Raw genomic sequence first — 27,042 nt, forward strand, 5'->3', positions numbered from 1 at the left:
AATATAAATTCTAAAGTGCATATAAAATACAGGTGTACAAATTCCTGCACGCTGAACATACCTGTTGAAAACACTCGGCGTGGGACTATGATCACGCTCCCTCTCTCTCTCTCTGGTGCGTTCTCTTTCTCTGTCTCGATCACGATCTCGTTCTCGGTCTCTGTCTCTATCTCTATCTCGGTCTTTCTCTCTTCTTGAGTAATAGTCCCATTGCTTGCTGGTGTCCACAAGACTAGGCCATGAAGGAGCAGAACCAGGAAGGTGGGGAAAGGCAACTACAGAGAAAAAATAATAATAGTTAAAAACAAAAGTTATGGTACTTAAAAAACAAAAAAGACCAAAAAAAGTAAATATCCCACAAAAATGCTTCACTAGATTAAAAAGAAAATTATTTTATATATAGAATATAGAAATAACATATGGTGAATACCCACAGTCTGGGTAAATACCCAGAAACAAACCTTAAAGATATAACATATAAAGACTCTTCATTTTCCAACGTGAACAGCAAACGAGAATTAGATACACCACAAACTTCCCAATACATCAAAAATGTAAACCAGAGGGGGGCTTCCGTAGTGGCGCAGTGATTGAGAATCTGCCTGCTAATGCAGGGGACACGGGTTCGAGCCCTGGTCTGGGAAGATCCCACATGCCGCAGAGCAACTAGGCCCATGAGCCACAGCTACTGAGCCTGCGCGTCTGGAGCCTGTGCTCCGCAACGAGAGGCCGCGATAGTGAGAGGCCCGTGCACCGCGATGAAGAGTGGCCCCCGTTTGCCACAACTAGAGAAAGCCCTCGCACAGAAACGAAGACCCAACACAGCCAAAAAATAAATAAATAAACAAATGTGGGGTTTTAAAAAAAAAAAAAATGTAAACCAGAATACATAAGGACACCTTCAAAGTGCTGAAAGAAAGTAACAATCAACCTAGAAATATGTACTCAAAATTATATTTCAAGAATAAGACTAAAACAAAGGCATTCATAAACAAAAATAAGCGAAAGTTATAAACAACAGAGTTCACCAAAAAAAAACTTCTACCAGATATATGCATATTACATTTCAAGAGTAACCACTAAAAAACAGAAATAAGTATATTATTTCAAAACAATGTAGGGAAAAATAGAATTTTTAAAAAATCACCTGAAAAATTCAGTCAATTCAAAACAGAATTAGAAAGAATGCGGGTATGGGAGACAAGTGTAAATAGCTCAAAAATCACAATAATACAAAAGGCATTGAATTAATTAATCAGTTAAGTGACAGAGATTATTGATTTGTACTTTTAAAAATTCTACCTAGGGCTTCCCTGGTGGCGTAGTGGTTGAGAATCTGCCTGCTAATGCAGGGAACACGGGTTCGAGCCCTGGTCTGGGAGGATCCCACATGCCGCGGAGCGGCTGGGCCCGTGAGCCACAATTACTGAGCCTGCGTGTCTGGAGCCTGTGCTCCGCAACAAGAGAGGCCGCGATAGTGAGAGGCCTGCGCACAGCGATGAAGAGTGGCCCCCACTTGCCACAACTAGTGAAAGCCCTCGCACAGAAACGAAGACCCAACATAGCCATAAATTAAAAATAAATAAATAAATAAAAATTAAAAAAAAAAAATTCTACCTAAATGCTGAAGAGACATAAAAAACACACAAAATGGTTGAAAGTAAAAGAATGGGAGGAAAAAAAGGAAAATACTAATAAAATAAAATAAAATACTAATAAAATAGTAATAAAATAAAATACTAATACTAATATCCCCCAATTTCCATATGAGTAGCTGTATTAAAGCAGACTCATACAAAAAGGATTACTCGGGGAAGAAAGGATGACTACTTGAAGGTGGAGGATGCAACTGACCAAGAAGACAGAACAAATTAAACTTCCAAATATCTAACACCATTGCCTTACTTTTTATACAGTAAAAACTAATAGAAATAATGCAGGTAGAAATAGAAAAATCCACCATGATCATGGGAGATTAACATACTTTTTCAATTACTGACACTTTAAGCAAACAAAAAAATCACTATAGATACATGAGGACCGAGCAAAATACCGCTAACAAAGTTGACTGAATGGACATAACACAGAATACTGCCCAGGGCAGGTAAAGAATACTCATTCTTCTCACCCATATGAAACATCTATAAAATTATACTATGTACTTTCAAAGGATAAGTATAATAGACACCATGTTCTCCGACCACCATACAATTTAAATTAGAAGTAAAAATTAAAAATTATGGGAAAATAATCTCCATATATATCAAATTTAAAACACACTTCTGATAACTCAGGGGTCAAAAAAGTCATAAATTTAAAATAATTTAAAAACCGAACATAAATAAAAACACAATATATCAAAAGTCTAGAGATGAAAACTGTTCTGGAGGGAAATTAATCTTAAAAAACACTACATTAGAAAAGATGGAAAGTGAATGAATTAAGCTTTCAACTTATGAACCTAGGAAAAAATAGAATAATCTAACAGAAGGGAGATAATAAAGATAAAAGTAGAAATCAAGTAAATAAAAAACTACCATACAATAAACAAAGCTAAAAGTTGGTTTTTAAAGACTAGACCAATAAAACATGCTAATCTTCTGACAAGATTAAGAAAAAAAGAGACCTCATAAAAATTATCAGAACGAATAAGGGACTACAACTACAGACGCTGCAGAGATTAAACAACACAGAGAATATTATATACTTTAGACCAACACATTAAGTAACGCAAGAATGAAAAGACATCTTGACTAGTCCCATAATTATTAAAGACATTAAATCCGTAATTTAAAACCTTCCCACAAGACCAGATGGCTTTTACAGGTGACTTTTACTACAGATCACTCTAATAATATACAAACTTCCAGAGAATAGGAAAAAAAGATTATTGCCTAACTTATCCCATGTGGCTTGTATAACCTTAATACTAAAACCAGTTAAGGACAGTACAAATAAAGGAGAATCACAGAACAATCTTACATATGAACTTAGTTGTCAAAATCCTAAATAAGTCAGTGTTTATTTTTAAAAAATAAAAAGGTAATCAATCATGACCAAGTTAGGTTTACCTCAGCAAACAAAAGGTGGCTCAATATTAGAAAAATTTAGAAATCTGCCACATTAACAGAGAAGGAAAACAATATGATCAACTCAGAAAGCATCTGATAAAGCTCAATATCTGTTCACAGTTTAAAAGCCCTTGGAAAACAAGAAGAGATTTTCCTTATACTGACATAGGGTTTTATCAAAAACCTAAGAGTAAAAATCTAGTAGTATAAATATAAAAGCATTTCCTTTAAAAAAAAGGGGGGGGGTGTCCCCAGACAAGAACTCCACTTTCAGTACTTCAATATTATACGGAGATCCTAGCCAGAACAATAAGACCAAAAAAAGGGGGTTGGGGGCAGGGGGAGGTGAGGAATAAGAGTCTGAAACGGAAGGAATTACAGATGATACTGCCTGAAGAAAATTCAGACAAATTATAGTGAGAGTTCAACAGGTAACAGGTTACAAGATCAACATATATATTAATCAATATATATATATATAAATAAAACAAAAACCAATTATATTTCTAAATACGAGCAAATACAAACAGTACATGGAGCTTAAATAAATACACCATTTATAAGAACAAAAAAAAATATTAGGTACCTGTGACTAAATCTAACCAAAGATGTGCAAGAAGTGTATGGAGACAATTATAGCACTCAGCTGAAACACATTAAAGAACACCTCCCTAAATGGAGAGTACTTGTTCATACATTAACTCAATGTTGTAAGGTATGAATTCCTACAAACTGTTCTAGATCATCAATGTAACAATAACATGGTATAGTAAGAGAAAGGACTCTGGAGCTAGGCTACAAGGTTTCAAATCCTGCCTCTGCCACTTATTGTGTGACATTAGGAAAATGGCCTTAATCTGGCTGTTCTTAAATTCCCTAGCCCATAAAATGAGGGTCGTAACAGTATGCCTGCTTTATAAGACTGTCAGGGTTACATGAATTAACAGTGTTTGTCATACTGTACGCATAATGTAAGCATTAATTATTAATAAAAATCAACAGAGTTTTTCATGGAACTTGCAAAGTTGATTCTAAAATAGATATGTAAGAGCAATGGCCCCAAAATACTTCTGAAGCAGAATAAGGTAGATAGATTTTGCTGGACCAAATATCAGATTTACTATACAACTCAAAAGTAAGGTAGTATGGCATTATTAGCACAGGGACAGTTAAATTAACCAAATGAATAGTCTAGAAAGGTAAGAAACAGATCCATGCATGCAGGGAAACCTGATACACGAATGGAGAGATGACACTGTAGATCCCTCAGGAAGGATAAACAAGTAACACTGGGACAATTACATCTTTACTTTATAACGTAGGCAAAAATTAATTCCAGATGGCTTAAGAACTTACACAGGAAAAAGAAATTTGAAAACTTTTTTTGAAAAATGTATTAAAGAATATCTTTGTATACTTGAGGTAGAGAAACTCATGGTTCAAATATGAACCCAATTAAAATGTGGTATGACTTTGCACAGTTGATGAAGTGTTAAAAAAAAATGATACTTTTAACGTATTTGCCATAGAAAATTTCTTCTTTGAGGGGCTTGAGTATAATTATCGCTATAGTACAGAATATTTACACAGTCATAATAATGCGACTATGGTTTATTGTTTAGCTTTTAGAATAAAATATTTGTCAGGGCACAGATAATTTTGGTTACAAGACAGAATATTAGAAGTATAGCTGATCAAAGTGGGGAGGCAGAGATGGAAAAAGAGGTGAAGGCTTGGAAAGACACACAGTAGTAGAGACTGATGGTACATGAAACAGAGGGTAGGTATATAAATAAAAAGAGGAAGAAAGAGAGTAATATAATTTCACTTCAGGAGAATAGGAGAGGAGTAATGATGGTAAGTGAGTAAAATACACATCTATCACACTAGGAAGATAACAGATGGTATCTAAAGTTATATAATCAAGAAATAGGGTGATAAGCCTATGTAGAAATGCCATGCAGACCATCAAAAGAACTAAAAACCATTAAAAATGTTTGTCTCTGCAGTTCTTCAATATTCCTGCAAAGATTACTTTTTAACTAGGTATTACTTTATAAGCACAATCTTAATATGCACATCAAGAAAAATCACTGTTTCCATCTACAGTTACTTAGTAGTGTTTGAGGATGAACTACAAAATTCTAAAATAAGCAAAGGTAAAACAGAATTACTAATAAAGAGGAAGTAGTATTTATCATCTTCATTCCAAGGCTTTGTTTGACTGGGATAAAGAAACCTAACTTTCCTCTATTTAATTCTTGTGCTATGCTTTATCATTGTTAGTACTAAAGACATCCTCATTAAAGGGGGGAAAAAAGCTCATCTCTGAGGGGGTGGTAAAGAGTGAGCAGAAAACTCTTGCTTTTTTATTAAAAATATGCATATATTACTTTGAGAAAAAGTTAAATGCTTAGCCAGTTTTTTTAAAATGAAATCTTCCACAAGGAAACTGCACAGGTAATCTCAAGAATAAAGTCTTATTCTTTCTGATATGGGCTATTCCTCAAGTTCATCTGTACTGAAACAAATACACAGGAATTTAATGACAAAGCAGAAAATGTTAAGTGCCATAAAAAAGGTAAAAATAAATTTTAATTAATTTTATAAGTAATGTTTATCGAGTATGTACATATTATAGACACTGTGCTGAGTCCTTTATATTCAATTAACAGATGTGAAAAATAACCACCTCCAAGTGCAGAAAAGGGAAGGAACTTGGAGCTTGTTGGAGATGGGGATAATCAGAAAATTAACAGCTAATATTTGAGTGTTTATTAAATGGCAGGACTAACGTGCTTCAGTGTATTCTCTCTGATCTTATGAGGAAGAATTTTGCTCTCCATTTAATGGTTAAAGATCTATAAAAGTCACATAAATAATGAGAGGGGGAAGCAAGATTCCAACCCAAAGAGTATGACTTCCTGGGAGCCCAGGGGTAAAAATGTGATATAACCACTGAAACAAATACAGAAAGACCACCTTTTGATGTGAATGAATGGAATATGTGGCTTTGAACAAGGTGGGTCTGAAGGACAGTACAAAACCCTGACACAGACACCTAGAAGGTTAACTGAAAGTATATGACTGATACTATGATCTGATCTCTCACCAAGACTTACAGATTCTACTCCATAAATGCCTTTGGAACCACTAATTTTCTCCATCCCCCATGGTATCAGCTGAATTCAGGACTATAAATTTCTTCCCCTGGATTACTCTAACAGCTTCTTGTTCTCCCAATCAAGCAGGCATCTCTGCCCTTCCCACCTTTCTCCCACCCTACAAATCCCCAATTTCCTCACAGTAAGTAGCCAGAATGGACGCTTTTCAAATGTAAACCTAACAATTATGCAAATCAGCATAAAACTAAATGGCTCCTCACAGCCCTCTGACTAAGGTCTAAACTCTACAGCATGGCTGTAACGCCCCACACCATTTCTTATCTCATCTCTAGATGTGCATCGTATTCTCCACACTCCGACCACACCACACTTCATTCAGTTCATAAAGCCTACCACACTCTCTCACACCCCCATGTTTCTGAACATGATTTGAACCCCAAATCAAATCATCTACACCCCACTCCAGTGGGGTGGGAGACCCCTCCATCATGCTCCTATGATACCCTCTTCTGTCACCTGGTTGTTTCCTCACTAGCTTATCATTTGTTGAAGGCAAGCAAACCTATGTCTAGTTTACTGCATCCTTAAAACCTAGTACAATGCACAGCTCTTTTAAAATAAATGAATGGATCAAGAAATCTAAGCAGAAAGTGGTATCAGAAGGCCTTAGAAGGGATAAAGTTGTCAAGAGTGAACATGAAAGAGAACCTGCCAAATGATCTAGAAGAAAAGATAAACCAGTGAGGGGGAAAGATGAGAAAGAGGTTAGTCAGATGCCGTGAGTTAAACAAAAAAGATTATGGACAATGAAGATCGACAATTTGGTGACAAATCCTAAATCCTTTCAGGAAAAGGCAAGGGACAAATATCCCCGTTGTGTCACCATTTGTTAATTTTTAGAAGTATAGTTGATAAAGAAATGAAAAGTATTCTGTTAAGTAACCTGGAATATATGTAGGACCTAGTTCTTCCTGTAGTAAATATTTTTTAATTGCTCTGTAAGATAGTACTTTAAACCATGAAGTATGTTTCTATTGTTTTAAAAGTACTTAAGTACTTTACTGATTCAAACTGAATCTGGGCAATTAAAAAATAACACTTACCATTGCCATATGGAAAAGCACGTGCAGAACGACTATCATAACCAGAGGAATGTCCACTGTCGAAGAAAAATATATTTTTATGTGTTGCAAGGAAGTTCTGAATTTTAATAATTTGGTGCAAATGCAAAACGTAAGGCAGAATTATGGCTTTTATTTAACCACCATATAATGGTAGCTGTAATTCTGTAACTTTATTTTTTAATACTTTAAAACACAGGCTATTTAACCTCAAAACCTAACACCTACTTGTAAAGAAAATATAGCTTGTTAGTACTAACATGAGTAATCCAATCAATTCAGCCTGACTCACAGTAACAGAAACTTTGAGGTTAACAAAGTATTTCAGACTTTAGTTAAAATTTTGCCTTAAAAAACTGACTTTAATGATTAAAAATCAGAAATTCAGCCCTACTGATAGAATCAACAAATACTACTTTTTAACATTTTGATCGTGAAAACAAATATATGTTTAACAAGAACTTAAAATTAAATCCTATGGTCTCACAAGTCACACTTCACTGAGTTTTATCATTTCGTTTGAAAAACATATGCATGGTTTGATGTTATTGATGTAAAGTTCTCACAATTTTTCTTTTTATATAGTTTAAATCACTTTTTCAAAAATACAGTATTTTTTATAGAGTTTATTTGCCACTTAAGAGGAAATAATAATAGCTACCATTTATTAGTTATTTCTATCTGCAAAGAATGGTGCTGATGCTTTATATTCACTAGCTGTTTTAATCTTCACAACTCTATCAACCCCCCATTTGGTAAAAGAGGAATCTGAGTCTCAATGAATAGTTTTGAACCTTGCCTAAGAACACAAAGCTGGGAAATTCTGAAGCCAAATTTGAACCAGGTTAGTGTGATTCCAAAACCTATGGGGTTAAACATGGTATTGCCATCCATGAGGTAAGTGTTCTTTACCACAGCATTCCAAATAACATAAACCATAAACGCAGGGTATGAAAAATAAGGCTATTGCCACGCAGAAGGGATCCAATCTTCCTTTGTGGAAGCTGAGTTGCACTGGGTAGCGAGGAATAAGGCAGCTTTGCTCTGTGGTCCCTGAAAATAGTTATCCTTACTTAATCCTAAAACAGACATGCAATATTCATGATTACTAGTCATCTGTTTGTACATCCCACAAAACTTGACTACAGCCAAGTTTTTACAATCTAGGGGTTTCTTTAATAAGAGTATCGTAAATCAAAGCAAGATATTTCAAAATACTATCATTTAGTTTTCTTTGTCCTGTTTTGTTATTAGGCTATAGGTCCAACATCTTACATAAAAGTAACTAATATAGACCTAGACTTATGAATTAAAAGGCAGGTACTATTGTTTATAAAATTAAACCTCTGAAAATATTACCAAGATACATATGATTCTTCTGTCAGAAGCCTATCAATGATAAAAAAGTTTACAGTATCCACACTGATTACCTTTCTATTGTTGGTATAAGAGATGGAGGTGGAGCGCCTGGTGGAGGAGGAAAACCTGAAACATTCAATCATAAGATAAAAAAAGTTAATAGAACATACACTTAATGCCAAGAGTTAAAGTTGCTGTGTGTCACTAAATTTCTCTGGGGATATAACGTGCTTCTCTATGTTATAATGGACAGAAAAAAAATGGAGCTTAAATTTATGAACAGATTTTTGGAGGAATATAACTTTAAGTGAACAGTCTGGTCTAATACACAGAGCACAAACTGGGAGTCAGGACACCCGGTCTTATTTTCAGCACCACACACAGCCCATTTTGTGAGTGTGAGAAAGTTAATCTCAATGCCTTACCTTTTCCATATATAAAACAGTAGTAGTGTTGCCACCAGATATATTTTAAGTATTTTAGAAGAAAAGCAAATAAAATAGCATTTACCTCTTTCAAAAAATATTTTGAGAGTTTAGATGTATAGAGATTTCCTTAAAATGTATAATTTATAAATAAAATCTTACCAGTAAATATATAAATGCTTAAGGCTGAGAACATCCATCATAAAATACGTTTTAAATAGCACAGCCCTAAAGAACTAATTTATAAAGAAAAGCACATAATACAGTTTTTTAATTAGTTTAGAAAGGAAATAATTTGCACCTTTATATCATGAGGTCTGCATTCTGAATAATTCACAAAACCTAAATGAAATACCACAGAGTATGGCTACAAGGGACCTTAACAGTTAATCTACTCTGCACTTTCAAATTCAGATAGGCAATAAAATATCCCAACAAGACTTGAAGATTCTACAACTTATGATACCAATTCCTTATGACACCAATTCCTGCCAAGCTTTAATAACCCTGACTATTAGGAAGCACATTAAATTATATAATTTGAATCTCTCTCACTACAAATCATATGCTGATCTGCATGAGGACAAAAAGCAATCCATCGAAATACATGTTTGAAAGCACTTCCACTAAGCTTCCTTTTCAGTATTCTAGGTAAAAATGAATCCCAGTTCTCCTAATCCTTCTCAAAAGTCCATTTAAATCCATTTTTAGCCCTGCTTCAAGCTGTTTCAAATTCACCATGCTCATCTTCACTGTGTCCAGTATTAGGTTCTCCTCTATTAAACATCCTAGCAGTGTAAAATTTAGCAATTACTACATTAGTCCTAGAGTCACAATCCTACTTTATATAGCCTTAAAATCACACTTCTTTTTAACCTATAAAGACACACCAATGATTCCTTTATGACTTTTCTTAATAAGTCTTTTTCAGACATATTCATACATAATCAGTGACTCTCTATCCCACATCTAAATATGTATACTATCCCATCCCATGCTATCTAAACTCCACTATTTTCTGTTTATCAAGGTCATTTTGAATTTAGACCCACCCTTCCAAGCATTGTCACCTCTCATTCTCTTTATACTTGACTTTTAAAACTGAACTCAGTAAACACACTTGCTATCATATTTGTATCACACTACCAAAAAATAAAAAAATTTAAAAAGAACTGAAAAAAAATGTAAAAAACACTGGGCCACATATAAACTCCTATTGATCATATCTTTACAACAATGAACAATTTAATCACTGCTCTATGAACAACCATCTGCCCAGCTGTCAACCTATCTGTATGGTTCAGAACATACTTTCTCACAACATTGAGTTATGCCAGCAGGGTAAAAAAAAAAAAAAAATCAGAAACCATGATAAAGTCAAGATAAATGATCTTTCTCTTCTCTTGCAGTCACTTCATCATAGATAAAAAATTCATTGGTCTGAAAAAACAATTTTTAATAAAAATTTATTTTTAATCCTATACTGTTTTCTTTAATAAATTGATATGGTAAGAATTTTCTCAGAATCTCTATTTCTACAGAAATGGGTAAGACAAGTATAAGAAAACTAAATATCTTAATCAAAACTCGAATGAAGCAAAGGCAGAGCTGAAAATAGGACCTTGAAATCCCAATAGCCTATTCCACATTCTAACCACATCAACACTGTCCCTCCTGTAACTGTAAGCTTGAAATTTCATGTTTATTAACAATGATGGAGAAAACATGAAAAAAGTTTTACCTGGAGGTGGTACAGTTATTGGAATACCTAAAAAACAAGTGATGAAATTTAATATAGTAATTGGATTTCATAACCTGTTATGTATTTATGCCATCACCAAAGAAAACCTTGAAATAAAACCCCTCGCCTCATTGTCCTGGCTTATTCAGTCAAAAGCAGCATTCTGTTTTCTTGCAGAGGACCAACAATTCAAATGTAACGTCAGACTTCCTGATGAAATCCCAGTCTAACAACTTCATAACAAGGTTTCCCCCACTAGTTGTAATCACAAACGAAGTGAGACATCAGTTAAAAAAGCACACCTGTGCATACACAAATATCAAACTCCATGAAATTAACACTAAGTTTGATAATCAACATCTGATCTTGTTATTTTAACAGTTTAATAGGGAAAGTGATCAATGGGTTCTTAAATACTGCAGGTAGTGCAAGGTAACTTGGAAGATGATGGATATTCACTTTAGTAAAGCTACGAGGGAGGTTCAAGTGTTAGTGTGAATTGTTTTACTGTTGTTGACAGGAGTGTGGAAAGGTTATTACTTCCCTTGACTTGTGGGAGCAGAGATAGGGGGTATAGCCAATTCATATATATAAACCCCTAGGGCACACTAAGTCTACTTCTATAGAAGTCAGTAAATACTAATTTGAGTGACTCTCACTCATTAGCACACATTATAAACTTTAAGAAATAAGCTATGTATAAACATTCTCAATTTACATTGGTCGAATGTGCCCATAAATCCTAATTTAAAATTTATGTGTCATGCAAATTACAACAGTTTCTTGCTTGAAGAAAAATGACATTTCTAAGTAGAAAAATTAAAAAAATAAAAAACTTTTTCAAGGAAAATTTTATACCATAACTTCAACAAAGTCAGAATGGTTTACTAAATCCAATCTTAAAAACTGCATCAAAACTATTCCCAAAGAGGAAAAAGTAATCTAATTCATTAACTAAATGCATAGGAAAAAATAGTGAAAAAAACTGCTTTCAAGTGTTTGCTTGTCAATGAAACATGTCAATAATTTATTTTAACTTTTTCTGTGCATGTTTTACCAGAATAAGAGGTTTATACAGAAAGATCTTAAAGCAGCAAGTGGCCTTAAAATGGAGAATGAAGCACCTTATTTAACCACCCATGCAATAAAAGGATATGCTAAACTTACAAAACCAAGAAGATTGAAAAAGATATATAAGGCAGCCATCATGTTTCGAAAATCATTAGGCATCCACAAGTCTACTAAAATGAGCTACACTTCATGGTAATTCTCATCCATCCTGAGGTACCTTGCTGCTTCCTATATTACTAAGCTAAAAGAATCCAGCAAACAATACAAACTAGCAGAGTCCCAGACACCAAACTAAATGGGAAATTAAGGAAGGTAGAGCATATTAAATGTTCTTAATGTCTACTATTACTTGATTTTCTTTAGAACAGTACAGATTTTTTTAGAGCACTACTGGACTTCACTATGTGACCTAGTTTTCACATTTAAATACATGACTATTTAAATGAATGACTATTGTCCTAGGTGTGTAAGATAAAAAACCATACCAAATTCAGCAACCCACTCTGTAATCCTAATAACTTTACCTAAGTAAATACACGAGCAACATGCATCACTTCAGCTAACTACAATGTGAATTCATGTGAAGTAAGAAAATACTAGTCAGCCCTCTCAAAATTTAGTCCTCAAAAACATTTATCAAACTTTCACAAAACATAAAAATAAAAGAATATAACCAAACTATTAAGTATGCTACGAAGGTAGTTAAAATTACAAACATTTTGCTTTAAATTTTAATCTTACTACAGTAGTATCATAGGACAGATTTTTTTAAAATCAACTGAAAAGATTAAGAACACAAAAATTATGCAACATAGATAGACAGATACAGATGTCTTTCCAAACAGTATCTACACATCAGAAAGCTGGCATGAGAACTTATAAAGGGTCCTTCTTGTGAGACCTATATTTCATCTAAGATAATTCAATGCAAATCTTTATTGGTTAGGTGTTCACTGAAACAGAACTTAAAAGTTGATCAAACACTATACAACCCATTCTTTGACAATTAGCAGATGTATTTTCAAAATGCTACTAAGAAAATTTAATATGTGATATAATGTTAAACCAACACAATTTTTATCTAAAATAATCACCGTTCGGTATTTGACTTTTGTTAACAAAAGAAACAATGTAATGAAAAAGAAAATGCATCTCAAAATTACCGGTCCTGTCTCCCTCTAAAATCCCACCTTTCCTGGCCAACATACATGCTGCCCAGCCAACAGGCTTGAAATACACAAAGCACGCACTGTGTTTCTTTTTTGTATCCTTTATCTGTAAAATGAGTAGGGAAAAAATGTTTGTTTTCCTGGAAAGTTTTGTATACAATAGTAAAAGCAAGGTTTCTATTACAGGCCAAAAGTTTTTGGAAAAGTAATATTCAAGTTCTAAAGGGAATGATGAATAGATTAGTGGTTCTGAAACTTCAGGGGCCATCAGAATCACCTCAAGAATTTGTTAAAACAAAGACTGCTGGGCCCCTCCCCTAGAATTTCTGATTCAGTAGGTCTGGAGTGAGGCAGAGAATCTGCATCCCAAACAAGGAGATGATGATGTCGCTGACCAGAGACCATACTTTGCGAATCACTGGATTACATTCAAACTTCTCTACTAATTGCACTGCTGAGCACCTCAATATTCAAAACATATAAAATAAATTCCATTTCAAATTTTTATGAAACAAACAAAGCATGTGACATTCTGAAGTAAAACAATACAGCTGTATGACAGCCTATACTATCTGGCATCTTCAAAAGAAAGAGAATAGGATTTAACTAATTCCAGTATGTAATAAGTACCTGTAAATGTAAAGAAGCATACGGGTGGGGGGGACCTAAAATCCTATTTAGGGACTGAAGGAATTGATGCAAAGAAACAGAAAGGCAGCAGACCAGCAAAACATCTCAAAGAGGAACTCATCTAAATTTCAAAAATTCTCACAAAGTTAATAGAGGCTCTGTACTCAAAAGATAAATGAATAAAAATTACCTATGAACTCATTCTCAATGTATCCCATCATTATTTTATATAGCTATGGCAAAAAAGAGTTATGTGATAGGCAATCTCTGACATGGCTTCCAGAGATCCCTGCCTCCTGGTATTCATGTCTTTTTATACCTCTGGTATTTATATCCTCCCCTTGAGTGTGGGCTAGATGTAATGACTTATTTCTAACAAGCGAAATACAGCAAAAATGATGGGATGTCACTTCCGTGACTAGGTTACAAAAGAGAGTGACTTCTATTTTGCTGGTTTCCTCTACTATGTTCTCAGCATTCACGCTTTGATGAAGCAAGCTACCGTGTTGGAAAGGAAGTGAATCTTTTCAACAAAGAGGTCAGTGAACTTGAACAGAAATCTTTTCTTAGTCAAGCCTTTGAGATGACCATCTCAAAGCCTGTAAGAGAACTTGAAGCAGAGGACCAGCTAAGCTGTCCCCACATTCCTAACCCACAAACACTGTTCAATAATAAATGTATGTTGTTTTAAGCCACTATGTTCTACAGTAATTTGTTATGGAGCAAGAGCTAACTAATACATATAGTTACTACCTATCATTTCTCTATTCAGTTCAAATGAAAGAAAAAAGCACAGCAGAAGAACTATGTGAACTATGCTTCCTATTTCTCACTTGGAAATTACAAATTTCATCAACACTAAGTATGTTACAAATAGATAGGCTGATCACTTTCCTTATGTCTCACCAATTTCTACTTTCAAGTCATCAAGCTCGTAAGTAAATTCTGCACAAAAAAACTGAGTACAAAAAGTTTTATAAAAATCTTTAAATCTTACCTTCCACCACATGCTTTTCTAGGTATCAACATTTTAAATACTGTATATACACATACATCATCTACCACGTACCCTTTAAAAAAAAACAGGATGTAGACTTCTATAAAATTATTTCTTAATAAAGTAAAATAATCACAAAGGTGCAAAAAGGAATGGAAGCAATTTTAAAGAAAAAAATATGTTAAAAGGTGCTATGGTCACTAAACTTAAAGCAACAAAAATAGTTATCAGCATACTCCACACCTAAAAAGTAAAAAAGATAATTTTACATTAACTATAAAATGGGTGAACTATTTTATCTTTATTAAGATCTCTTAATCCTCCCATTATAAAGTAATCTAAAAGCCTATGGAAAACAAAAATTCTATGTTAGACAAATAAAAACGTCTCTGATAGAAATATCAATATTTTTACAAATAACTTGTAAAGGAATTAATCTCTACAAGCTCACATCTAATGGCAAAGTGACTGGAAGAGTAGCACAAACAAAAGGCAAATATTAAACCATAATTAAATTCTACAAAATACAGCATCTATGGTGTATTAAAAATATAACTATTATAAAGGGAGCGTCCATGGGGAAAAAAGACATTTAAAAAAATCAACATCCTGAAGGAGCTTTTAATTTCTATTAAAACTTAAATTTAAATTAACTTTAATTGTGCCAAAAAATACTGTTTGTTACAGATAATTAGCATTATACCCTACTCTGAGCTTACTGAAAACACTGACAGACTTGGTTTTTTAAAAAAAATACAGAAAAACACAACAAAATAGAAAACGAGTACTGTTCTCAAAAACTTCAAGAAATTATTTTTCAAAAGGTATTTCTAGAAACTACATTTTTAAAATGCTTACATTTTTGGCAAACAGCATCAGTTAATATGCAGATTTGCTGTGTAAGACCAAAAATCTTCATGGAACTATAAAATCAGCTTAATAAATGTTATATTCACAAAATAGCTTCTCAAATAAAGGGACAAAATTGTACTTCCTCAAGGATGCAGAAAATATTCATCGAATACAGGCCAAGCTTCTGCCAAAGCAGCAGTTCTCAAAGTGTTATCTGGAGCTTCCTGGGCGTCCCAAAGGCCCTTCTAGGAATCTGCAAGGTCAAAACTCCTTTCATAAACACTAGGATGTTATTTGCCATTTTCATGCTCATTCTCTTACAAGTGTACAATGAAGTTTTCCAGAGGCTACATGACATGTGAAATCACAACAGATTTAATGGGGAAGCAAATAGGAGACTCCAGTTTTTTTCTATTAAGCCACATAGTAAAGAGATTTGCAAAAGTGTAAAACAAGGCCACTGTTTGCACTAAATGTTTTTTGTCATTCTGGAAAAATAATTTTTCATAAAAATGTTATCTTAATATGTAATGGGATTATTATGTATACTCTCAAAATAATATTTTATATATAATATTTTAATTTCTCAGGTTTAATTACTAATAAAAAATAGGTATAACACACATAAATAAAAGCTCTCTGGGGTCTATAGTAATTTTTAAGAGTATAAAGGGGTCCGTAACCAAAAAGTTTGATAGCCACTGTGCTAGAAACCATACTGCTAACAGGAAAATAATCTAATTTTAGATTATCTAATAATCTAGTTTTCTGGTTCACTAGAAAATGAAAATAATAGATTTTCTGAAAATTAAGGAAGATCTTGAATAACCAGTGTTTGTTTTCAAGCTACTGTTAATATGGTGGCAAGGAACCATATTAAATACTTTTTCATTTAAAAAAGCTAATCCAGAACTCACAACATTCATTTAGGACCTTACATGTTTGTTGTACTCTCCAAAACAAAACCTCCTCTAGTCTCCATACAAATCCATTGTGGCCAGAAATACGACTGTGGCCTGTCACTTTCATGTATGTTCTAGATGTATGTGTATTTGAGGGGGAGAGGAAGCAACACACCTCTTCTTTTCTGTTAACTATCTGACAGTAAAAGTTCCTTGAATGAAGCTGTCTCTATCAATTCATCGTTGCTAAGGAGTAACTGTCCACTCATGCAAGAAGCCACATCTGTAATCTTCCAAGAGCTGACCATAAATTTAATCCTCCACACCAGGGCGTTTCTGAGAGTGAATAGTAATAATTAAGCTGGGGCAAAAGGTATAATAGGACTATTCCAAGCAAAACTGGATAACACCCCAAATTAAGGGCATTATACATCATTACTATATTTGTTCCATCATATACAGAACTACAGTCTTAAAAACTTAAGCATTTGAAAGCTAATGTTAACAAATGCAACATTAAAATGTTCAAATTAATTCTCCAAAGATTTTTTTTCATTTTTCCTTTTATTATTTCTCAAGGAAGCAAAAAGAAAACCCAAGGTTTCTCAAAGACAAATGGAGTACTTTTTAAGGCAGTACTTACAAAAAGACTCCTGAACCACAGCTTTCTTTCATTAGTTGCTTATGCTTCTTAAGGTGATCTAAATTACAGTAAACTCTACAGAATATACTGTAAGCATGTGACTCTGTGGTAAATGGTAACTGAAAATGTGGCTTTAATCAAGGCCTACATTCATCTGGTATATGTATATATATCTATGCAGCCATACTGTAGTTTAAAGCCAGTGCTCGTTCTGATTAATAAGTGCCTGTACCAACTGTCAATGTGAAAATCCCTTTGGTGTTATGGATACATAAATATCCTGTTAACTCAATTAGCTAACATATTAAGGGAATGTCAAGTATACACAAGACCTCTGTGATTAGCACTGCGGGGAAACATAAATGGAAATACACAGCCTATGCTCTCTCCAACAGCTCACAATCTAGTAAAATAAGGAGTAATCCAGATAGTCTCAATTTACAAATATTTGGTTTTAATATGAATTGGTATCTTTCCCTCACTACCACCCCCAGCAAATATACCACAGATAGGTACTGCTTAACCAGCATTAGAATTCATCTGAATTTGTATCCCTTAAGTGCTGACAGGATGACATGGAAATGTTCTCTAAGGATAAGCATCAAAGGAAATCTGGACAGGTGTTTAAAATATGGAAAGCATGTAGCTGAAAATTAATATTAAATAGACAGCTTAAGCAATAATCACTGGTACTCTACAGTATAATGCCATAGATAATCTAAACATAATTAAAAGATTTGTCATCCTTATAAACAGAGGTTATATGGCAAAGAAATGGAATGATTTTGCCATTTTGAAAAAGAACGCACATCCAGATAATGCCATTGCCTATCAATATCCTACAGGGCTTCTAAATATTCTTACACCAGGGAAGTATTTATTTTTTTATCATTAGTTCATACCACCTCTCTCTCACTTACTTTAATAAACAGCAAGTGTTGAAATATATGTTAGCCATCTGGGAAAATACTATATTAGCTAGTAAATAAGAAAATTCTTTTAAATCACCTTTAGTAGCTAGTAAAGCTTAAATAAGATTACAAAGCAATGTAAAGACTATTAACACATACATTGATCACCTTTTAGTCTCATTAAATCAAATACTTTCAAAATTAACTATTTCTACATTTTATCTTTTTCATAGGACAAAGGACTCATTTATGGATCACTAAATCCTCGTTATTTTCTCTTTTCATTTAGTTAATTCTCACCACATTAAAGATTCAAGAGTCACAGATCCAGGCACAACTTCTGAATGGGTTCGGATTCAGAACAAGCAATTTATTGTTGGAACAAGAAATTCACTGAACTTTAGAAATAATGTTATCTGGAGTAACCTCTCCAGTCTTCTCTTTCCTCTATTTTTGAGACAACAGGTTCCCTAAAGCTGTAGTCAGGTTTCATAATTATCCTTTTTGAAAGCAGAAGTAATCTCAGAAGAAAATCAAAGGCGTTGTGCTTGTGGGGCTAATGTAGGTGAATTTCCGAGGCCAAGGATGAGTATTACAGGGAAGATTAGTCACACTCTTTAAGTGCTTCTGTACTCTAATTACAATCACCACCGCTTAAAACAAAGACAACTCTCTTGCAAATGCAAAGTGAGTGGACAAGCCTCTCTAATATAAACTGATTTTATTAATAGAAAGCAAATTTTAACATATGTAGCGCATGTAGTTCTGGTAAGGACCAGGGGCTAATTTTTAACATTTACTACTGGAGTTCTCCCTAGGAAGAAAGTAATTATTATCTCAATCAATCCTGTTAGTTTCATTAAAAATTGATTAAGGGATATAAATATTGAAAGCCTGTCGTGACTAAAATAACAAAGGTCTTCAGACAAAAGGACGAAAGTATAAAATTTGGTAATTATTTGTGAATTTTTTTCTACTGTCACTGATCTAGTTTTTAATAAATAACCAAAAGTGACTAAGAATATGATAAAAATTGACATTAATTTTCTCTCTTGTTTAATATAAGTAAATATCAGATACCTGGCACCCAGAAAGAGTCTCCTAAAAGGAAACCAGTATACAAAGAAAGATGACCAGACAGACTGAGATTTTCATTTCAATCCCTTCACAGGATATAATTTTTTTGACCTACGCCATTCTGAAAGTATCTTTAAATTTTTTTTCAAAACAAGTTAATACGATTCAATGTGAATTTATACATACACAACTAGCAACTTTAATTTGGGGATCACTATCATATTTTTGGATAACAATTTTAGTGTCTGTCCATTCTTCCCTATTTTAGTACATTGCTTCTTTGCTTTACTGAAATAGTAAGACACGTATACATCTGTTTCAGTGTGAATCTACTGAAGATTTTACATAATCAATTTCATATTCTATTACTTTTAATGTAGTGCAATCAATGAAGATGCTATTTTCAAATACATACTTTAATTGTTAAATTCAAAATTTTAAATACACTCATAGATTATTTTTCTTTCAAAATCAAATGTCTTATTTACTATTTACCTGGTGGTGGAATCAGAGGTGGAGCAGTGCTGACAGTTGGAGGAGGTGGAAGAAATGGAGGAGGTGGAAGGTGAGTGGGAGGAGCTCCTGGAGGGAAAAATGGCGGTGGTTTGCTAAAATTGTTGTCTACTTCAGTAGCAGATCTTTCAGAAAGGACCTAAAATTAGAACATAGTTAATTAAAAAGATGAATAAATGTTCTTATCTAAGATTAAACTCAGTAAGTGAATCTCATTTAATCTAAGAAATAAGTTTTATTCACTTCCACATATTCTGAGGGAGCAGGAGTAATTTTTCTGTGTGTGTGATATGTGTGTATATTATACAGATATTATACAGATGTGAGTATTCACTCTCAAACACACTTTTTTAAATGTTCATATTCAAAGCCTAGACAAAACTGAATCATTACAAATAAAATTCTTAAGGAATAATTGTTTTAAAAATATTCTAAACAAGAGACAATTAAGTACTTCATAAATAAAATGTAATGAGTATTATCTTTGTTACCCAACCAAAGTTAAAGTATTCAAATTAAGGCGATATAATCATTAGTCATAGATACTAGCATTAAGAAATTAACACAGCAATAGAACCCGATATTCACTGTACCAAGGCCTGTCATTATCAGGTTGCAAAGTAAGAGACTGTAAGGCATGCATCAATAGGGTGCAACTAACAGGCAGCCAGATACATAAAAAACTTCTTCATGTGAGCCTTGTACCTTTAAGAACAAGGGTTTATACTTAAAAAGTAAAAGTATTTACAAAATACTGATCTATGTGAACAGGTAAGGGACAGAAACCAAACCTACAGGAGAGTGGCACCTAGAAGTCTGAATTTTTGACAAGCTCCCCAAGGGATTCTGATGTGCAAACATGTTTGAGAAAACTAGAAAAAACAGGCAACATGATGTTATATATTTAATTTATACTTCCCAAATCCTTGCTGGCTAAAGCATATCATTTAAACATATAATCTCCTTTCATTAACTTTTCCTACATTTAAGTACAGTAAATTTTGTAAGGCTTATGCTGATAAGCTAGTTTTTAAAGTAGAAAGCAGTATTATTTTAAGAAAGCATGGCATTTTAATGGTGGGGGTAAAAAAGAGGATTATCTTCCATTTTAGAAATAATTTACCTTTAAAGGTGTTAAAAAGAACATTTACATAATTTATTAAAGGTAATAAAGAATCAAAACACTAGACATATTTTAAAGTACTCAGAGAAAGAAAATAAATAATGAAAAAAAGTGTGGTCAAGCTAATAGCTGAAAGTCTCAATTACTCAAAGTTCAAACTTGAATTATACAAGCTACTAATAACTCATCTTCTTTCATTCTTTCACTTGAAAAACAAGAGATGTACTTCACCCAGAAATGTCACATTAAATAAATTATGGTATAGTCATACAATAAATCTATCATGAGGAGGTGTTAAATATTTTTAAGAATATGGGAAAATGCAAATGATAATTTTATATGGAAAAAAAAAAGGATACACAAAAATATAACCATAGTAGTATCTATCCCAATCTTGCTTAGTGACGAGGAAGAGATGTACCAAAATGTTAAGAGTGGTTATCTTTAAGAATTTTTGTGTGTGTGTGATTTTTTTTTTTTTAATTTATTTATTTATGGCTGTGTTGGGTCTTTGTTTCTGTGCAAGGGCTTTCTCTAGTTGTGGCAAGCGGGGGCCACTCTTCATTGCGGTGCACGGGCCTCTCACTATCGCGGCCTCTCTTGTTGCGGAGCACAGGCTCCAGACGCGCAGGCTCAATAATTATGGCTCACGGGCCCAGTTGCTCCGTGGCATGTGGGATCTTCCCAGACCAGGGCTCGAACCCGTGTCCCCTGCAATGGCAGGCAGACTCTCAACCACTGCGCCACCAGGGAAGCCCAAGAGTGGTTATCTTTAGATGGCAGAACTATCGACTGTTTTATTTTCTTCTTTAAACTTTTCCCATATTTTCCTTTTTTAGTCCAATGAGCCTATATATCACATTTATAGCAAGGAAAAAAAATATCTTACTGAAAAAGATCCAAAGGTTATAAATTTTAAATGGAACAGCTTTTGTAATAACATGGTGATTGATTCCACATTTTAAATCCCCTTTGTAGCACCTAAATCACCTTACACATAGCATAGTGCTATGAATGAATAAATTAAATTAGAACACAGATATAATCCTTCATTTAAAAAAAAAAAAAAAACTTTTAAAATACTAAACCTGTATGTTGCTGTTTTCATTTGCCCGTCGCCTTCCTTCTACTCGGCTGATAGTTATAGTCTGACCAATAACATCAATTGCCCCAGGTAATCTCCTGTAACATAAAAATTAAATCATTTCAGTTTCACCTAATTAGATGTTTGGACAATAACACAAATATTAGGTGAGAAATAAAGCCTAAAACCCTTTGCAATGTAATTTAAAATAAAATCAGATCACAACACACATTGAAAAAACATCACTTAGATCTCACTACTTTGCATAGTCATAAAAACTAAGTTTTATTAATAAGCTAAGACCAACACACCCAACAATGATCATAATGCTAAATTTTAAGTATTTTTGTAGGTTTTCTTCAAAATTTACTATTTTTTAATAGTCTCCAAGTGAATTTATCTTTGTGGAACTGAATCAGTAGCAAATGCTAAACAAATGGAAATAAAAATTTTTGGCCACTATAATTGTAACACATATCAAAGTTCTATTACAGAAATCTTAAAAATTCCTCAAAAGGGCTTGAAAAGAAATGATGCTCATTTTGATACATAAAGGTTATCTTCCTTAGTGATTTATTCTGAGAATTAGAAAAAATAAATAGGGAACCACTTTTTCATTCTTGATAACTTGCCTTTAGATAGAAAAATTCAAATATTTAAATGCCAGCCCCACCTCCAATTGTATTTACAACCATTAAAGTTTGTGAGTAGATGGAAAAACAGTCTATCACAAAATAATGCTGCAAATTTAATAGGAAAATCTAACAATAAAAGAAAATAAAATAACATTAAAAGCCATTTTTACGTGTAGTTAAGAACCTTATAAAAATATATATGCTTAACAAGATACAGAAGTCACTTGTAGGAATTGGCAATGAAAAGTGGATGCAAATTAGATGAATTTCTCTTCATCTATCTTTCAGTTCTGAACAATTCTGTTTTTAAAATTTTATAGAAGTAAAACAATCAAAGTACAATAGATCCTTCAGGTCACCACAGTTATTAGGTTCCTAAAATGACTAATAACAGCAGCTACCAATTATTGAATGACTACATTCTATACCTAAACCTCACAATAACCCTTAACTTAAAAAATTAATATATACTTGTTAGAGATGATAAAGCTAGAGCCAGAGTGATGTCACTGACCTCAGTAATAATTACATGGTAAAACTAACTTTCATACCTGAGTCTTCCTGATTCCAAAGCCTCAGACCCCTTCCCTTGAGCCATGCTGCCTTCTAGCAAGATAAGCAGCCTTTGAAAATCTTAAGACTTTTGGAAATCAAGAACTAGTGAAACTATGTTTCAAGTAAACCTTGAAAAGCCCCATAAATAATTTTATGCTCACAAAAACAAGAAGAGAGCCCTATAAAAAGTCTATAATGGCATTTGAAATGTCTTCAACTACATAGTTAATTCCTGCTTACCATCCTGCCACTTAAGATTTCTGTTAATACATTTAAAAAATGTTCAAGCCTTTCTGATTTTATGCCTAGGTCATTGACCCCCTAGGTTCCCTCATGATCTCAAAGATCAAAAGTGATTTTACTTAACTTGTACACTTCAGTGCAGCTGGGAAACTATTCTAACTGTCACACATTATAAAAATTGAAATACTTCTGACAAAACAAATATTGCTCTAATTTTTTCCTAAAACTTAAAATACAAAGCTATGACCACTATAATTTCATATCAAAGCACATGCCATCAGCTCTCCCATATATAAACACATCTCAGATCCAACAGCCCAAAAGATAAAGGTGTATATTCTGAAACCAGGATTGCCCTCACCATTTATTACTACCTAAACTTCATTGTAAAAAAATCCTTATTTCTACCCTACTATTTTCTTTTCCATTCTCTTCTATTCTCAATCGCTGGATTCTCCCCTCTCCATCTTCTTAAATTTATTCCCATCAAGAACAAATTCTCACAAATTTGTTTGGATTTGCAACTTGGATTATAAGTTCTCTGAATTGTTAAAAGTAGCAAAAGGGGAAAGGTTCTATAACTTTTGACCATGGATTTCTAAGGACTTCTGCTTCCAAAAATTCTGGGACACATGGGAGTACTCATTTATTAAAGTTTATCTTCAATATGTTCAGAGATGTCTGATTACCTTTTTCAGCTTTAAATGGATTGCTCTATCACTAAAGATTCAAAATGGTAAATACTATGTTTCTAAAACATACAGGACTTCCCTGGTGGTGCAGTGGTTAAGAATCTGCCTGCCAATGCGGGGGACACGGGTTGGAGCCCTGGCCCAGGAGGATCCCACATGCCACGGAGCAACTGGGCCCGTGTGCCACAACTGCTGAGCCTGAGGTCTGGAGCCCACAAGCCACAACTGCTGAGCCCACGTGCCACAACTGCTGAGGCCTGCATGCCTGGAGCCCGTGCTTCGCAACGAGAGGCCACGACAATGAGAGGCCCACGCACCGCAGCAAGGAGTGGCACCCCGCTCACCGCCAACTGGAGAAAGCCTGCACATAGCAACGAAGACCCAACACAGCCATAAATAAATAAATATTTTTTTAAATAAATAAATAAAATAAAATAAAAACATACAAATGAGAAATTAGCCTTAATAAATGTATATCACTAGAGGGAGTCTAGAAAATTGCAATTCCTTGTATGTCCATAATAGTAACAGCTCCTTGCCCAAGCATTTTTACCACACAAATTGATTTACCTTAATCAGAAATTTTGTTAGAAACATTTTACAACAGACACATATGTACCAAAGTAACAAAAATCACTTAACATTTAACACAGGTGAATAATTAAACATCAATTCTGATGTCACATTATGGAAAACAATATTGAACCACATTATTATTAAAGTTTCTGATGTACCACTTTCTATTTCAATGAATAAAAAAATTTAGTAGAGCTTCACCATGAGGATCTACTGTAACTTGGATTTCTACACAGCACAGGTTTAACTGGGTTTACAAATTTGTTCAATAAGGCAGACAGCTAATGCAGTTATCAAGATTCTCTTCTCTATATTGGACTCAATCATATAGTAAAAAGCTGAAAGAGAGAGCAACTAACCACAGTGGACAGCTACAGTTTCATTAATCTACAGTTTAATACAGGCAGTGAATATTCACAAGAACCTCTACCTGTCCTCCTAGCACAGATGAATATGAAAACATCTCTGAAATTTTAGTGGAATTAAATTAAAATGACATATTTTGATGATTCTGATGTTCCAGAAAGGGTATGAGAGCTACTTACATAGATACAATAGAAATCCTAAGAGTAACAAAATCAGAACCAAGGGAAAACAGACAAAAGGTTAGTTATTAATCTTTGGCCACAAATTTATCTCTGAGCTTATTTTTTACCAGCCAAAATAAAGGACAGTCTTCATAACAAAAGTCTTTAATGTGCATTAAGAGAAAAACAAAGCACTAGCTCTGAAGATTACTGTTCTTGGTAATAACAATTGCTAGTATTTATTGAACACCTACTATGGTGCTAGGAAAGCACTGTTTTAAGCACTTCATATAGATTTACTCCTCATAATAATCCTATGAGGTAGCAACTATTATTATTCCCATTTTAAAGATGAAAGTAAAAAGAAAAAAGTTTCTCCTCTGAGTCCATCTTAAGTGAAAGTATGACAGAGTACAGTAGTTTTTAAACTTTTTAAACCACAAAACAGTTATCTAGGAAATACATTTTGCACAGCAATCCAGTATATACATTATATTAAAAAAAACAAATATTTCATAAAACAGTACTTACTTACACTTACTATAAAGGAAAAAGAATAACATTAATATCAAATATGATAATTTATTAATATTTACAAATAACACAGGAAAAAAAGCAAAATTAAACCAAGAAATATTTGGTGGCTGAGACCAGCAAATTGATTTCACACCCCACTAATGGATTAGGGGTTCTCAACTTTGCCTGCACATCAGAATCATCTAGAGAGTGTTTAAGATCCCCAATGCCCAGAGTGCACACCAAATAGTTAAATCTGAGTCTCTCAGGCCTAAGCATCAATATTTTTTGTAGCTCGCCACGTAACTCCAATACAGAGCTAAAGTCGAGGACTACAACCAATGGCATGCCCAAAGAAGAGACTTATATTTTGTCCTCTTCTAGAAAGAACTTAAAGCAGTTAATAAAAATTAATGTTTTTATTACTCAATAAATTTAAAGTCATATCTAAAAAGGTTTAACAATTATGGTAAGGATTTCATTACATACATACTTTCACATTGATCTTTTGAGTTCTGTGGACTGACAGTACTGCTTCTATACTTACATTCCATTTTTCAAGTGGAGACTTCTTAATAAAAAAGAATTCTGTCTAGAAAAGTGATACACGTCCAAAAAAAAAAAATCACAGAATTTAAAAACTGTCTTCAGGACATTAATTTCCTATCACACCATATTTAAAGAGACTGGTAAAGCCTATGATGGGAGCAGAGATCCAAAGGGAACTAACACTTTAGTGGGTGCCGTGCAAGAGCGTTTTCACAGGCTTAAAAATTATTTCATCCGTAAGTACACTGAAAGTAAGGTGTAAGTCCAATCAGTTTCATTTTCACAGATGTGGAAAGAGGCTCTTTTGTGAAGTACCGTGCCAACGTCAATATTCAGGCTTGGGGATGACCAACTCCAAACCCCCTCCCACCCACAGAATGTTTTCCATGCTAATTTTCTGGGTCCTGAATTTTTAAAATGTCACGTTACTTGTTAAGCTATATTAAAAACAAACAAAAAACCTTGAATACTTAAAGGTGAAATATGCTAAAATTTGACTCACTGGAGGACATAAATTGTGTTTATTAGGGCAGCCAAGTTTACTTACTTTTGTGCAGAGCTTGGAATAAAGCTTTACCAGCCATATTTATGCTTAGTTGCATCTTTTAAATGTATCACTGATAGGAAAAGATTATGTTTCTACAGGTAATTAAAAAAAAATAAAGGCCTTCATATGTCCAATCACATAAAACCTTACAAGCTACACGTATAACAACATGCATTCAGAGTGCTCAAATGCTATGAAGTACAGGTACGTTTTTTCAGTAAACGACTTCATCAAGACATAATAGTAAGCAGCAAGAACAAATGAGGGAGTCAATCTTAGATTTAATGTTCATTTAACATCCACTTTTAAGTTTTGTTTGTCTATTATAAAACATGCAAGCAGGTTTAAATATTTTAGTGATTCTACATTGTAAAGCAATGTTTACTAT

The 27,042-nt window shown here is 33.6% G+C and overlaps 1 protein-coding gene across 35 annotated transcripts in view; it reads right to left on the reverse strand.

The window, feature by feature from the left end:
* FIP1L1 (factor interacting with PAPOLA and CPSF1) overlaps positions 1-27,042 on the reverse strand; it is a 65,544-nt gene that overhangs the window by 8,780 nt on the left and 29,722 nt on the right. For 18 of the 35 annotated variants that reach the window (XM_057546642.1, XM_057546634.1, XM_007180808.2 and 15 more), the window contains 6 exons: positions 21,819-21,912; positions 19,590-19,746; positions 10,843-10,869; positions 8,748-8,802; positions 7,300-7,355; positions 62-275 (listed from right to left, as the gene is read on the reverse strand). In XM_057546642.1, coding sequence (XP_057402625.1) covers positions 62-275; positions 7,300-7,355; positions 8,748-8,802; positions 10,843-10,869; positions 19,590-19,746; positions 21,819-21,912 — 603 coding nt within the window. The remainder of the gene's footprint in view (positions 1-61; positions 276-7,299; positions 7,356-8,747; positions 8,803-10,842; positions 10,870-19,589; positions 19,747-21,818; positions 21,913-27,042) is intronic. The other 17 variants (XM_057546643.1, XM_057546636.1, XM_057546630.1 and 14 more) reach the window with 4 other exon arrangements.

This window comes from Balaenoptera acutorostrata, chromosome 5, assembly GCF_949987535.1.
Source record: "Balaenoptera acutorostrata chromosome 5, mBalAcu1.1, whole genome shotgun sequence".
Classification (NCBI taxonomy): Eukaryota; Metazoa; Chordata; class Mammalia; order Artiodactyla; family Balaenopteridae; genus Balaenoptera; species Balaenoptera acutorostrata.